This window comes from Haliotis asinina, chromosome 11, assembly GCF_037392515.1.
Source record: "Haliotis asinina isolate JCU_RB_2024 chromosome 11, JCU_Hal_asi_v2, whole genome shotgun sequence".
NCBI lineage: Eukaryota > Metazoa > Mollusca > Gastropoda > Lepetellida > Haliotidae > Haliotis > Haliotis asinina.
This window is the reverse complement of record NC_090290.1, coordinates 26,523,574-26,539,331: the sequence shown is the minus strand read 5'-3', so window position 1 is coordinate 26,539,331 and position 15,758 is coordinate 26,523,574. Positions and strand designations below refer to the sequence as shown.

The following is a 15,758-nucleotide window of genomic DNA, read 5'->3' as shown; positions in this document are numbered from 1 at the left end:
TAAAACTGTATATATATATCAAACCATCTGTTGTCAGATTTCATTGCACATTCGGCAATATATTAGTCGATAATACATACATATATATACATACATACTGGTAAACAGATATAAGATGATCCACGACCTGACAAATGACCCCAATTTGCATACTTGGGAACGCCCCACGGAACGATCCACTTGAAACAACAGGGAGACAGGTTGTCTGATAAATATCGAGAAGTTCATTTTCCCCGTGCGTTTCACGCATGAATTGTTATAGCACACTCGATTTGGGAACAGGTACAATCCCAACGAATTGAATCAACACAATATACTGAGCAAATATGTTTAGGACCACTGATCCATTTCACGAAGCAAATGACATTTTCCTGTGTTTTTTTTAGCAAAATTGTCGAATATCTCAAATGCTTGTGAATGCCCCAATGATCTATTTGTCTTCGTCTTAACTAAAGGTTAGCGTGGAATATCAGTATCTTATGCCTGAAATTGCAGTGTTATCATTCGAGGGAATATGCGGTGTTGATTTCATCTCACGGTTAGCATGTATTGCACGTGCATAATCGTCAAGCTACCTGTAGCATCCAAGTGTACTCGCCCAATTCGTTGTACAGCCTCTCCTGTCACAAATGCGTTTAGTGCGCAGGATCATCTAATGTGTGTCTAGCAGTACATACATACATACATACATACATACATACATACATACATACATACATACATACATACATACATACATACATACATACATACATACATACATACATACATACATACATACATACATACATACATACATACATACATACATACATACATACATACATACATACATCAGATGTTATTTTATCTATCAGGTGCCTTCTACCCAGATGTCTGATGGAAGAGTGCCTGGAATGAGTCGCGCCTTAAACATGACTGATGCGTATACAAAGTCTTGAAGGCGTTTTGAATGTTTTCATCTACATCAGTTATTTTCAATTACAGTGCTTCACAAAAAAGTGAAGAAGGTACATAAGTACGACTGTATGTATGTACGTATACAGAAATACTGGTATGTTCTACATCAGTGAGATCCAGTTGATATGCTCGAAACATGAAGGATCCTCACCACCAGTACCGTATGGTTGTGAAGTTGAGTGACTCCACTCCTAGAAGGTACGCATGAAAAATTGCCATAGTTTGTACTCAGTTGAAGACATTCTTCATCAGCAGTGTTGTAAAGTGAGAATACCCTGGAGAATTTTCAGAGATTAAACATTAATATTACCTTCCTTATAAATACTCGATGTTTATCACACTGCAATCATATTACGTATTTATTACATGTAGTATTTTTGTTGCCGCCCATTATCTTCCTTCTGTGCCACCAGTCATGAACAAATACCTGTCAGTTTGTTCATTAGAGGCTTCAGAAGTGCTTCACGTGTTATTAGATAACATACTCAGACATCTCAATAGCTTTATTTCCATGGAAGCTTACAGCAGTCCTAAGAACAGCGTAAAAAGGCAACCTAGAAATTGCAATCAGTTTACTTTTGCTGGTATAACCAAATCAACAAAATTATCCAATATATACAACTTTAATAGCTACATAATAAATACTTCATAGATATAAAGCATAAAAGCTTTTTTAGGGACCTCTGGACGCAACCAGAAGAATACACGAAGCCACTTCTGGTTATTTTCAAGTGATTTTCAATCGATCGGCGATAGCCCCGACATAGCCAACATTTAGTGCAGATGCAACAACACACAGAGGCCGAGTGCAAGGTGCAAGGCTACACGTGACCACACAACAGACTTCCACCAGGAAGATAATTCCCAGGTGCAGTGTTTACTATGTCAGGCAACACGTGGTATAGTCACTGGCCAAGTTCACGGCCCTCCGTACAGGAATACATACATATAACAGACATGGACATTTTTGCCTCTTCTCTTGAAGCGTAATTATTGTATATCTTCATTTAAATATGAGCAATTCAGAAAATAATACGGGTTTGGAAATTTTAGAAATATATACATGTGTCTGGATGCCATAGTGCACCAGTTCTATGGGAAAGGAAAACTTATCAAGCAGTGTTCAAAGTGTAGATACACTAACTTCCCAGTTATGACTTCACAGAGATACAGCTGCGATCGGTGGCTGGAGACTGACTATCAACCACAGCGACGTCTCTCTGGCCCCAAACACCGTCAGTAGTTGCCTTCCACAAAGTATTGTAATAGGATTGTAAGACCGACTTTAGCGCACATCCTCAAGGTATCAAGTGGTATCAAGAGTTTCATTCCAAGGGCGTACAGTGAAGATATTAACGTAACAATACACTTCATACGCAGACATTCTACACGTGCCAGACTTATTCTACGTAACATGCTTAAAAATAATTCCATGTTTCATCCGAGTGTTCTTTCAGTAAGATACATCTCATGTCCACCTTGAATTCATATATTCCGAAACATACAGTCCATTAAGTACACTGAAATGAATTTGCAGCCGATAAATGAAATGTTGTTACGAGTTGTAGTTTACTAGCTAGATGGTGTGTAGATACAAACAGCACATAGAAAGACAAGTGGTCCTTGTGTGTGGTATGTTCACAGTGCCTAAAACATCCCTGCTTTAAACATTCAATGTCGTGTAGGGTCAAGTTTACCTGGAACTCTTTGTAAGATTTCTTTTTTGTGATAATAAAAATATATATACCTCTTGCTCGTGTCCTCCCGTGGATCCTGACCATGTGGGGAAATACTTCTCAAGAAAATATATTAAACAAAAATGGAATGCATTAAACCTTAATATCAAGAATGCACTAACACTGTGCAATCACACACACACATATGACAAGCATAGGTGCAATGTTTGAAGACCACTGGTTTGTTTTGGACAGACAGTGTGTGTGTCTGTCTGGTTTGTTACTGGACACATGTAAAGAGCGGGGTTGTTTCACTTTTAATAGGACAGTATTTGCACAAGAATATTATGCATTATGTTAGTAGTGATGTTTGTTACAAGTATTCACTACTGCGTGTCGACAGACTGAGACAGTACGCTGGCCTGGTTGAGACAATAACAAACGCACACGCGTTTATGCACGGAATGCGGTACTCTAGAAAGCTGTGGTAGAAGGTCGCCAAATAGTCATTTATTTGTAGAATTTCACTTCGGTTTCACAGAAATCATTAAAAAGATCATTGAGTTCCTGCAGCTTGTTGTCGTCGATATCCTGAACAAACTCTCGGGTGTCCTGAAGGCAGTCTGTTTCTAATCTCTGCATGGTATGGAGCAATTTCTTACCGGCTGGGGTGTCGCCCTCCATCAGTGCTCTACCTTTCTCATGGGCTTTGAATAACGGGTGGCGCCGATCCACGGCTGTTTGAAAACTTGACCGGGCCTTGTCTCCAAAGTTTGGAGAAACGGTAAAATTTCCGGTCGAAGGTTCAGGAGAGAACAGGAAAGGCTTGAAAACTGAAAGACTAGGGTTAGGCGTGGCTGTAAACCAGTGAATATCCATGGACTTGGATCCCTCCGGACGGAGGAGGCTGACCTGACTTGACATTGTCTGCAGCTCGCCACTGAAGTTGATGCTGCTCTTTTCATCACGCAGTATGTTGAAAATGTTGTTCTGGTTCAGCTTACCTGAAAGTTTTACAAATCTTTGATCTTTGGTCTTTATAGGTACAATCCTACTACCAAACTTATTTGATTGAAACAGTGTGGCTTATGCGGTCACACTATGAAACATTAGATGAGGCCCACTCTTCTAACACGCCACTTCTGCAAAACACTGAAGATTTTGTTTCCCTTTCTCTGAAAGATATCCTACCACGTCTTAACCTGGCGTACCTTCATTCGATGCTGCCTCCAAGAGTTCCTTCCCTTTTTGCAGTCTGTTGCTGGCAGTCTGAGCCTCGGACAGCGACATTCCAGTGAAAGAAGCCCCGAACACTTGGGAGAAGTTAAAGTCTCCGTCCTCGGGTTTCCAATACCCCTCTGCCTTCGCCCTCTCTTGCAGATCACTAGAACTTGCATCGAAGGCAGTGCCGATAGAGAGGGTGCTGGAGATGTTGTATGTACCACCTAGATCAACAATACTAACATTCGTTAACATATTCTTTTGTTTTAGCCATAAAATACTATCGTAATGGAAGCCCCTTCAATATGTTTCTTAAAAACTTCATATTCCCAAAATTTCCAAATTCCAATATATTCCAAAGAGTACCAAACTTTTTACATAGACTTTGTCTTTGTCTCATTCATTCAGCAAACATTCGTATACCCTCTTATGACAAGTTCCCCCTAGGTAGTATCCTGAAATTCCACTGGTATCTGTAACCAGGTTACGTCAGTTTACGATCACTGGTCTTACGTAAGTACATGTTCGTAAGTCAGTCCCCTTGAGTAACACATCTACCCTGGAAACAAGGAAACTGGCCACGATCATCGCCAGGAACAAATGATTTGTACAGCAACTATGAGTAGCGCATCACCAGCGTCGAGAATAGAAAATCGCCGTCCACCTTCCTGCATGTTTGTGTTAACTATGTGGCCACTTGGGTTGAGTGTCCAGTCCCTCTCATGAATTATATTACTGTTTCCGCTACATCTACAGATCTCTTTCAGCCTACAACAATAACCCTTACTGTTGTTTAAAAACTTTCACCCTGAGTTTTTCCTTCCATCGGCCGAATCTTGGACAAATGTCAAATAGATGTGAATGTGGCTTGGAGCATTCCGCTGTCACGGTAACGTCTTGGCCTCACGCCCGTTATTAGAAGTCTAGAAGCACGTTTTTTCCTACTGCCTATACCCCCTGCAATTAACTGTTGCAAGCATACGTTTCATAAATTGAGTCATCGTATTTTGTTAATCTGCAAACGTCTTGGACATCATCTTCAGGTACATGTACATAATTTCTTTCATCTTTACGTTGATGGGTTACCGAATGACACCAGATTAAGAACCATAAGTACAAGCTAGTTTACTAGTTGTAATCTATCTCATAGAAAACCTGACTGGTATGTCAAATATATATGTTGCAGTTTTGGTAATAATCACCGGCAAATTGAATGGAAATTATGTGTATGTAGCTGAGATGAATTCCCAGATAGATCAATATCGAAAGCAATGCGACCGAAATTAATTTTTTGAAAATTATTCTTGCAAGGGTTAATCAACGTGCAAGTCTATGGGAATTTCACTAATGATGACTCACTTTTGGCCAGGCAGTGTCTATTTAGGTACTATGCGTTAGTCTATATCTTGTTACGATTCCTTACTTGTCAGTTTGTGAGCTGCCCAGAACTGACCAGCTGTGTCCAGCACCCATGCCTCTGAGCGGTCAGCTATGAGGAAACTACTGTGGTATGTCCACTGACTGAAGCTGTGGTCTTCTGCACATGGTCCACCCTGGCCGTACCGCTCCAGCAGTGCAGTGATCACATCTAGGGCGTCCTTGGCCGACTTGCTTCTCTCTAAGCCAAGTCTGAATGTAGGACACATGCGTGTCAATCCATGTAGCAATACCAAGGCGAGATGAAATAAAGTAGATGCATATAACGATGAATAGGCTAACATTTAGGGACATGTCTTGAACACACAAGGTAAATTATTTCCCTCAACTGAAAACTGCATACGATTCTCATGTAAAGGATTCTAAGCAAAAATATATGGAACATGTATACAAACTGTCACCTTTCTTTTCAATAATGTGATATGGTTGTTTTTATTATTTTATGTAGAAAATATATCCCTATTCTGTTTGCATTTGACTTAGACTGACTTCAACGGAACTGACCCTAACTTCAATCAGCACACAGTGAGAAAGATGAAAGACCAAATCAAACAAACCTTACAAAATCTACACCTATTAGTTTTTCTGCGTGGTCCCCTGGATGACACAGTTTGGTCCACACCGCCGTGTTGCCGATACAGACACCGTTCTCATTGGCCCCCATCTCGGCTCCCCACGCCCACGCGGGTTTGCTGAGCACTGCTCCATACGTGTGGGAAACCTGGTCCACCTCTATAAATGTACACTGCAAACAATCGTGGTACAATACAAAAGCAACAATTTAAAAAAAAACTCATGCTAACCTAAAACAAACGTGCTACCATCCCTCTCAATTGTAATTTGAACAAAACCAAATAAGCCTTTTTATTTGGCAACACACCCTCTTTGGATTCAACTCGCTCGTGTACATCTTCGATATCTCCAGAATATACGTTCCCATAAATCTCCACTATACCCTGGATGCATCTACGGCACAATAATCTTATTACCTCCCTTGCCTAGCTTTCTATCCAATCAGGTGTCTACACTGGGAAGCTGAGCGTACCAATCACAACTCACTTTCGCTTTTTATATTATCTAACCGATTAAACTTTGCGACACAAATCATGCAGAGGAACTTTGAAAGAGGCAGAAGGAGTATAATATTTTATAGTTTCGGACCTGACAATTTTTCTGTAGGACTGCCTGTATGAGCTGCGACCGCTATCTTTATTAACACTGGCAAGCTCGGTTGTAACGGCTACTTAGCTGAGAATGCACAGCCAGCCTTGGAAGGTAATAAACGCGTCGGGCCGAGCCGTAGATGCATCCATGGCATAGTGGAGATTTACCGGAGCGGATTCACTGGAGATATCGAGGATGGATTGTGTGCCAAATAAGCAGTATGTCGGTGAGCGCTCGTAGAATTCTCCTCCTCCACATCATCGTCCAGTACTGAGTCTCAACAGTCTTCAAATGATACACAGACTGAGGACAGGTCTTTCTGTTAGGTTGGATGGGTTGGTGATATATTTGAGTAGGTTTGCTGCATAGGTTCTGTGAATGATATTCTGTGTCAACCTAACGCGCCACGTAACCTTAGTTAACAAATCTCAATTAAGGTGTGGTTCATCGAACACATGATCGTTGATGATGACATCGCTGCTGAAAATCAGTGTGACAAAATGTGATCCTTCGTATGTATATTCTTTGTATTTATAGGACACAGAATATAGCGGCTAATTGAATAGTCCCCCTAAACGTGTGATGGTGCTTATTTGTGATAATTTAAATCTTTTCGGAGTTTTTTCTTTCGAGTATATTCATTCAAAATTGGGTCGTGCAGGGTCTGCAATATAATACATACAAGAGATTCAGATATTGCTTGAATAGTACCTGGGTACACATCTATGAAAACATTAAGTCATTTGTCAGAACAAAATACGTTATAAATATGTCTCCTATGAAGAAGTTTTATTCAGAAATTAGTTCATATTTTCGTAGGCAATAAAGACACAAATTAACCATTTCTGTTTAACGAGGATCCCTGTTTGAATGGATACGTGAGCCGCAAGAGGGATATTGGAAACATCATGTTGCTACTCATATTACTGAGTTACCATGTCATGGCTTGCCCCACTGCAATAAACAGAAGGCCACGTGCAGTTTCTGAAAATGCAATGAATCTTCTCCGTCCAGTATGATTCGATCTTGACACTGTTATATTTCTATATGAAAAGCAACATCTACAGCATAGAATGTGCATATAATGAATATAATAATGGGATTGAGATTATATCCTCGTGGTGAATATATGAAGCAACTTTAATAATATGGACAGGCTATAAGATATCCTCGGTTAACGCTCTATATCAGATATAAAAGTGCACTTACATGAAGCTTCCCACCGGCGTCGTGGTCAGACGGGGGAACATATATCACTTCTTGAACTTCTGATTGCGGTCTGTCCGCATTCTTCCCGAATAGAACACTGCCATCAACTGTTGCACCAGGCAGAGCCAAGAAAATGTCGGACATTGTCTACCAATCTGTAATGCATAACACTTAGACTAGTTACACCATACATGTTCTTTACAGGTCTTTACAAACATACGGTTCCACACATATACATCAGTTATGACCAGTCGCTGTATTTTTAATCATTATGCATGTACTCATAATATTCATCCTCATAATACTCAGTCTTACACACGCATAAGCCAGTGTACCTACACCAAGCATGTATCTACTGACTGATTATAACGCGTTCTGGTCAGAAGCAAATTAAATGATTAGTCTAATAAGTGCTATGTTAATATGATAACACGAATCATCTCTCACAAGTGCGCACTTAGGCGTCAGTATTTACTATGTACAACTTTGATTATGCTCTTCATACGCTGGTGCAGCGGCCATAGTACACAGACATAGTTCTGCCATTCTCTCGAATGTGTCCACATACGTTTATATGAACGTACAGGCAAAGGGCAGTGTACACCAAGTTTGATGGTGACTGAATATGAAAGAAACTATGGCTAATCCAAAGTATTTCCTGCTATGTTACAGGCATCAAGGAGATGTGGCAACACGGCGTCTCCTTGAACATGGCAATTTCAAACAAATATAAAAAAGTGTTAAGTACAGAGAAGTGAGAATTTTCTAGTGAAAATTATTTTTGTCTAAGGAAAGCCAGGTGTGATCTCGAACAAGATGCAGCATTGCCCGGAATCCATCAGTAGTACACTTACCGTGAGTGCAGTTAGATGAGGGAGACATTGATCCGTGTGTACATTAGATACACAGTGTCTACAGTAGGTTATAGAGTGACAGCAAAATGATCACTGTGTTTGCAGAAGTTCATGGTGTGACAGCATGACGACTACTGTGTGTACAGCAGTTCATGGTGTGACAGCAAGACGACCACTGTGAGTACAGAAGTTCATGGTGTGACAGCAAGACGACCATTGTGTGTACATCAGTTCATGGTGTGTCAGCAAGACTACCACTGTATGTACATAAGTTCATGGTGTGACAGCAAGACGGTCACTGTATGTACATCAGTTCATGGTGTGACAGTATGGCGACCACTGTGTGTACATCAGTTCATGGTGTGACAGCAAGACGACCACTGTGAGTACAGAAGTTCATGGTGTGACAGCAAGACGACCATTGTGTGTACATCAGTTCATGGTGTGACAGCAAGACTACCACTGTATGTACATCAGTTCATGGTGTGACAGTATGACGACCACTGTGTGTACATCAGTTCATGGTGTGACACCAAGGTGACCACTGTGTGTACATCAGTTCATGGTGTGACAGCAGGACGGTCACTGTATGTACAGAAGTTCGTGGTGTAACACCAAGGAGACCACTGTGTGTACAGCAGTTCATGGTGGAACAGCAAGACGATAACTGTATGTACAACAGTTCGTGGTGTGACACCAACGTGACCACTGTGTGTACATCAGTTCATGGTGTGACAGCAAGACGACCACGTGTGTACAGCAGTTCATGGTGAGACACCAAGGTGACCACTGTGTGTACATCAGTTCATGGTGTGACAGCAGGACGGTCACTGTATGTACAGAAGTTCGTGGTGTAACACCAAGGAGACCACTGTGTGTACATCAGTTCATGGTGTGACAGTATGACGACCACTGTGTGTACATCAGTTCATGGTGTGACACCAAGGTGACCACTGTGTGTACATCAGTTCATGGTGTGACAGCAGGACGGTCACTGTATGTACAGAAGTTCGTGGTGTGACAGCAAGACGATAACTGTATGTACAACAGTTCGTGGTGTGACATCAAGGTGACCACTGTGTGTACATCAGTTCATGGTGTGACAGCAAGACGACCACGTGTGTACATCAGTTCATGGTGTGACACCAAGGTGACCACTGTGTGTACATCAGTTCATGGTGTGACAGCAGGACGGTCACTGTATGTACAGAAGTTCGTGGTGTAACACCAAGGAGACCACTGTGTGTACAGCAGTTCATGGTGGAACAGCAAGACGATAACTGTATGTACAACAGTTCGTGGTGTGACACCAAGGTGACCACTGTGTGTACATCAGTTCATGGTGTGACAGCAAGACGACCACGTGTGTACAGCAGTTCATGGTGAGACAGCAAGACTACCACGTGTACAGAAGTTCGTGGTGTAACACCAAGGTGACCACTGTGTGTACATCAGTTCATGGTGTGACAGTATGACGACCACTGTGTGTACAGCAGTTCGTGGTGTGACACCAAGGTGACCACTGTGTGTACATCAGTTCATGGTGTGACAGCAAGACGGTCACTGTATGTACAGCAGTTCATGGTGTGACAGCAAGACGATAACTGTGTGTACAGCAGTTCGTGGTGTGACGCCAAGGTGACCACTGTGTGTACAGCAGTTTATGGTGAGACAGCAAGACTACCACGTGTGTACAGAAGTTCATGGTGTGACAGCAAGACGGTCACTGTATGTACATCAGTTCATGGTGTGACAGCAAGACGGTCACTGTATGTACAGCAGTTCATGGTGAGACAGCAAGACTACCACGTGTGTACAGAAGTTCGTGGTGTAACACCAAGGTGACCACTGTGTGTACAACAGTTCATGGTGTGACAGTATGACGACCACTGTGTGTACATCAGTTCATGGTGTGAGAGCAGGACGATCACTGTGTGTACAGCAGTTCATGGTGTGACACCAAGGTGACCACTGTGTGTACATCAGTTAATGGTGTGACAGCAGGACGATCACTGTGTGTATAGAAGTTCGTGATGTAACACCAAGGTGACCACTATGTGTACATCAGTTCATGGTGTGACAGCAAGACTACCATTGTGTGTACAGCAGTTCATGGAGTGACAGCAAGACGATCACTGTATGTACATCAGTTCATGTGTGACAGCAGGACGATCACTGTGTGTACAGATGTTCGTGATGTAACACCAAGGTAACCACTATGTGTAGATCAGTTCATGGTGTGACAGCAAGACGATCACTGTGTGTACAGCAGTTCATGGTGTGACAGCAGGACGATCACTGTGTGAACAGAAGTTCGTGGTGTAACACCAAGGTGACCACTGTGTGTACATCAGTTCATGGTGTGACAGCAAGACTACCATTGTGTGTACAGCAGTTCATGGTGTGACAGCAGGACAATCACTATGTGTACATCAGTTCATGGTGTGACAGCAGGACGATCACTGTGTGTACAGTTCATTGTGTGACAGCAAGACGATCACTGTGTGTACAGAAGTTCATGGTGTGACAGCAGGACGATCACTGTGTGTAAAGCAGTTCATGGTGTGAGAGCAGGACGATCACTGTGTGTACAGCAGTTCGTGGTGTGACAGCAAGACGATAACTATGAGTACAGCAGTTCATGGTGTGACAGCAAGACGATCACTGTGTGTACATCAGTTCATGGTGTGACAGCAAGACGACCATTGTATGTACATCAGTTCGTGGTGTGACAGCAAGACGATCACTGTGTGTACAGAAGTTCATGGTGTGACAGCAGGACGATCACTGTGTGTAAAGCAGTTCATGGTGTGACAGCAGGACGATCAGTGTGTGTACAACAGTTCATGGTGTGACAGCAGGACGACCATTGTGTGTACAGCAGTTCATGGTGTGACAGCAGGACGACCATTGTGTGTACAGCAGTTCATGGTGTGACACCAAGGCGACCACTGTGAGTACAGTAGATTATGGTGTGCTGTCGGGTTCAGTGGCCCTTCAAAAGACGGATAAGCGGAGAGTCTCAATGTTTTGTCATTCGAACTGGCATAGCAATTGGTTATTGGACTCATTAATGGTAAATCGTAACAATACCACTCACAAAACCCAGAAGTTGTAACAGAAAACTGACAGGGAGGTAAAAATTCAAATAAGGTCAATATCGCATCTGATGATTCGAAGACGCAATATGACTTAGGGCAGGTGGGGTACGCTATTCCTAACATCAAGCCAACATTGGGCCATTTAGTACCTCTTGTTAAAGCCATGTTCTTTAGGCGTAGAGGCAACGTTATACTGCCATATGAAGACAGGCTACAGCACGAGCAGCGTGTGGGGATCTACAATGAGACGTTAATATCCCTTGTACAAAGGATGGAATACACTTTCCAACAGTGCTGTCATGAACAACTATGACCAGCGGCCTTCCATCAGCCTGATGTCCCCTCCACAGACGACATGAATATATAAATACTAATCACTGTGCATTGCTTACATTGTAATACCATGTTTGTAAGTATCATGCTCCCAAGAAACACCAAAACACTCCCACTGGTTGCCGTGCTTGTACACAAATGAGCTGTGAATCACGATGATCCTGGAGATGCCGATAAACAATATAGTGAACTATCTAATAATGTATATTTACACTAAATTTATTTTGATTGGACTTCATATGACACCCGCTTACTCTTTCCTTGGTATATCCCTCCCAACCCTGAGTCACTCAACGATAGACTGACCACCGCGACATTATATTTGACCCAAAGGAATACCAACACAATTAGAGCTGATATCATGGAGTTCACGTTGCGTTGGGTCATACATGTTCCCCCTGACACTTAACGCAGTGATATCCACATGCATAATCTCTAATATGAAGTGTGGTTCAGTTGGGGTCACATTGCGCAACAAGTTACATAATCGTGAAACACAGCAATTATGTCACCGACGAAAACACATATAGTCAGTCGCGTGAGGAAAATTGGTAGCTGTGCATGCACTAACACACACACACACACACACACACACACACACACACACACACACACACACACACACACACACACGCGCGCGCGCACACCAGAATCCTTGTGTTTATGCACTTAACATGCTTGTTATCAACACAGGTTACCTTTATCTTATATTTTGCATTGTATTTTGATAGTACAACAAAAATACATATATGCCTTTGTTTGCAGCCTAGTTACTATGTATAATTGCAGACTAAAAGGTGCACAGGCATAGAATCATGGGATCAGACGCCGGACATTAAAGACAATTGCAAGGTGTTAACGGATTAGACAAAAAGAAGCTTCTAACAACAAATAGGCTTTGTGAGATTACGCAACGGTCTGTACACAGACTGAGTCTGAGTCAGCTCAGAGTATATTGATGTTTGTAATGAACCTGTATGAGTCATAATGTCTGAGATAACGACAGGTACAGACACACCTGTTCGTTTATTAGTGCTCATCGTATCCCTGTCACATGTCAATACGCCCACTTGAAGGTGTGCATGAGCTCCTGCCACCTGTTCGTTCATCCTAGGGAAAGTATGCAAGAGCTCCTGTCATGTTACCATTCATGCAGTTGAAGGTATGCAAGGGCCCCTGTCATGTTATCCTACATGCAGTTGAAGGTATGCAAGAGCTCCTGTCACGTTACCAGTATGCAAGAGTCCACGTCATGCGTTCGTTCACTAGGTTTTACAGATGGGTGTTAGATGGGTGTCAGTCTGATGTAGTCTTGCATTACACCAGTATAAGACAGGTGTCAATGTGATGTCTTGTACTACGCCAGTTAGACAGGTGTCAGTGTGATATAGTCTGGTATTACACCAGTGTTAGATGGGTGTCAGTGTGACATAGTCTGGTATTACACCAGTGTTAGATAGGTGTCAGTGTGATGTGGTCTTGTATTACACCAGTGTTAGATGGGTGTCAGTGTGATGTAGTGTGGTATTTCACCGGTGTTAGATAGGTGTCAATGTAATACAGTCTGGTATTACACCGGTGTTAGATAGCGTCAATGTCATATACTCTGGTATTGTACCAGTGTTAGATAGGTGTCAGTGTGCCATGGTCTGGTATTACACCAGTGTCAGATGGATGTCAGTGTGACATAGTCTGGTATTACACCAGCGTTAGATGGGTGTCAGTATGATATTGTCTGGCAAGACACCGGTGTTAAATAGGTGTCAGTGTCACATAGCTTGGTATTATACCAGAGGTAGGTGTCAGTGTGATGTAGTCTGGTATTACACCAGTGTCAGATGGATGTCAGTGTGATGTAGTCTGGTATTACACCGTTGTTACATAGGTGTCAATGTGACATAGTCTGGTATTACACCAGTGTTAGATAGGTGTCAGTGTGACATGGTCTGGTATTATACCAGTGGTAGATGGGTGTCAGTGTGATATTTTCTGGTATGACACCATAGATAGATGGGTGTCAGTTTGATATAGTCTGGTATTACACCAGTGGTAGATGGGTGTCAGTGTGATATTTTCTGGTATGACACCAGAGATAGATGGGTGTCAGTGTGATGTAGGGTGTCTAAAGATAGAAATACATGTAGTGGTCTTTGATGAACTACTGTATTCAGATAACAGGCGTTAATGGGACAGGTCCCTTGGCGTGTGTCGCACCAAGCTCGTAGTACACGGAGCTGCATTCCCATCCAGTATTGATTTCCCCGACTGTTCTAAAAGCTACCTAGCACACGCCCGTAGCAGCGCCACGATCTAAATATGGACATTGTTGCATGCAAATAGCTGCAAAAATAACAAAGATCACAGAGTGAGGTTAACTATGAACTGGGTGCCTCTTGAAGTACATGTGTCTCTGGCTGGTTAAGATTGTCCCTACGTCTTTATGTCTCGCGATTAGACGTATGACTTTCCAGTAGGCTATTTATCGGTCTGTCGTTGTGCCTGTCGTCTGCACAAATGTCTGACTCAGTCACAACCAGACTGTCAACAAATTAGCTTCACCCTTGAGCAGACTGCCTGTCTGCCTACAGGGTTACCGTCTGTGTGGGTTTATCACTGTTTGTTTGATGGTATGTGCATCATCTAACTGTGGCTCACTTTTAATTTCACGACAGTGCAGTTATTGCCATCGTAATTATGGAATTGCTCTATGTGTAAAGACAATAATATACTACACACTATGTTTTCATTTCAAACTGTGAAACATTTTTACACGATTTTATTAATACACTGAACTAGTCTCAGAGTATGAGTCATGTAGCCAAGCACATCAGGACTCGCCAGTTCAATTAGTATGTTCTGTCAAGTCGTGCGACATAGGGTATTTTCGTTAACCCTAGTGAAAACCGATGACATGGATATATCATTGTCATGTAATCGTCTTTTGCTTTGGCCATCCTGTGATAGTATACTAGCGTGATGAGTTCCTCTCGGTTACCATGGCAATTAATGACCCAATCTGCCGATTGCCGTAAAACGTCTCGCTCTATCTTGACTTCCGGAGGTCATGCATGGCAACATGATGTATATAATCGTGCTTGCAAGACTAGGTCGGCACGCGTGGCCTGCGGCTTCACTATGATGAAGTGCAGTCGGGACATGGTTGCCATCTATATCTGCACGACGTGAAAGCACGCAAGGCAATCCACATATTCTAGGCTAGGTATTACGTCATACAGACGTTTACTCCTAAAAGAACGTTGAAATATGGAATCGTTATGTTGCTCAGTGGTCATGATTTGCTAAGCAGGGGTTCATTCCAAAGTCGTATCGGTTTAAATATATTTGTGATAGACATTATGCTAATTTGATTGGAAATCCTTTCTTGTTACCATGCTGTATGTTTTGACATATGCCAACTTGAAACAACACACAATTCTTTGTTTACATACCTAAATTACATGACTAACGGTACCGAGTGGTGAAATGCTGCGTGTCGTGTGCTGCAATGGCAACAAGAAGAAGCTCGATGCCGAGGCCGTCCCAAACATACCACAAACACGAGGCAAAATACATCGCCTTCCACTTATACAGTCATCTGGGCAACACACACCAGCCTTTGATGCAAAATATCCTTACCTAGAGAAAGTTAGTTGATGAAAATCCTTTAGAGAATATTCCTAGACAAGAGCGATATTGGTCGTCTCGTGAATAATGCGCCGGTAGCGGTGTACATTCCCCGAGATGGCCAGTACGCATGTGTAGGAAATATCAATACTTGCCGTGATCGCACTGTGCACCGTGCT

The 15,758-nt window shown here is 42.4% G+C and overlaps 1 protein-coding gene across 1 annotated transcript; it reads right to left on the bottom strand.

Moving 5' to 3' along the window:
• Positions 1-1,448: 1,448 nt before the first annotated feature.
• LOC137255790 (secernin-2-like) lies at positions 1,449-15,758 on the bottom strand. Its single transcript, XM_067793324.1, has 6 exons — positions 15,592-15,758; positions 7,668-7,822; positions 5,852-6,039; positions 5,281-5,486; positions 3,848-4,081; positions 1,449-3,640 (listed from the first exon to the last, which is right to left on the bottom strand). Exons 2-6 carry the CDS (start codon positions 7,809-7,811, stop codon positions 3,147-3,149), a joined length of 1,266 nt encoding a protein of 421 aa, XP_067649425.1. The 5' UTR covers positions 7,812-7,822; positions 15,592-15,758; the 3' UTR covers positions 1,449-3,146.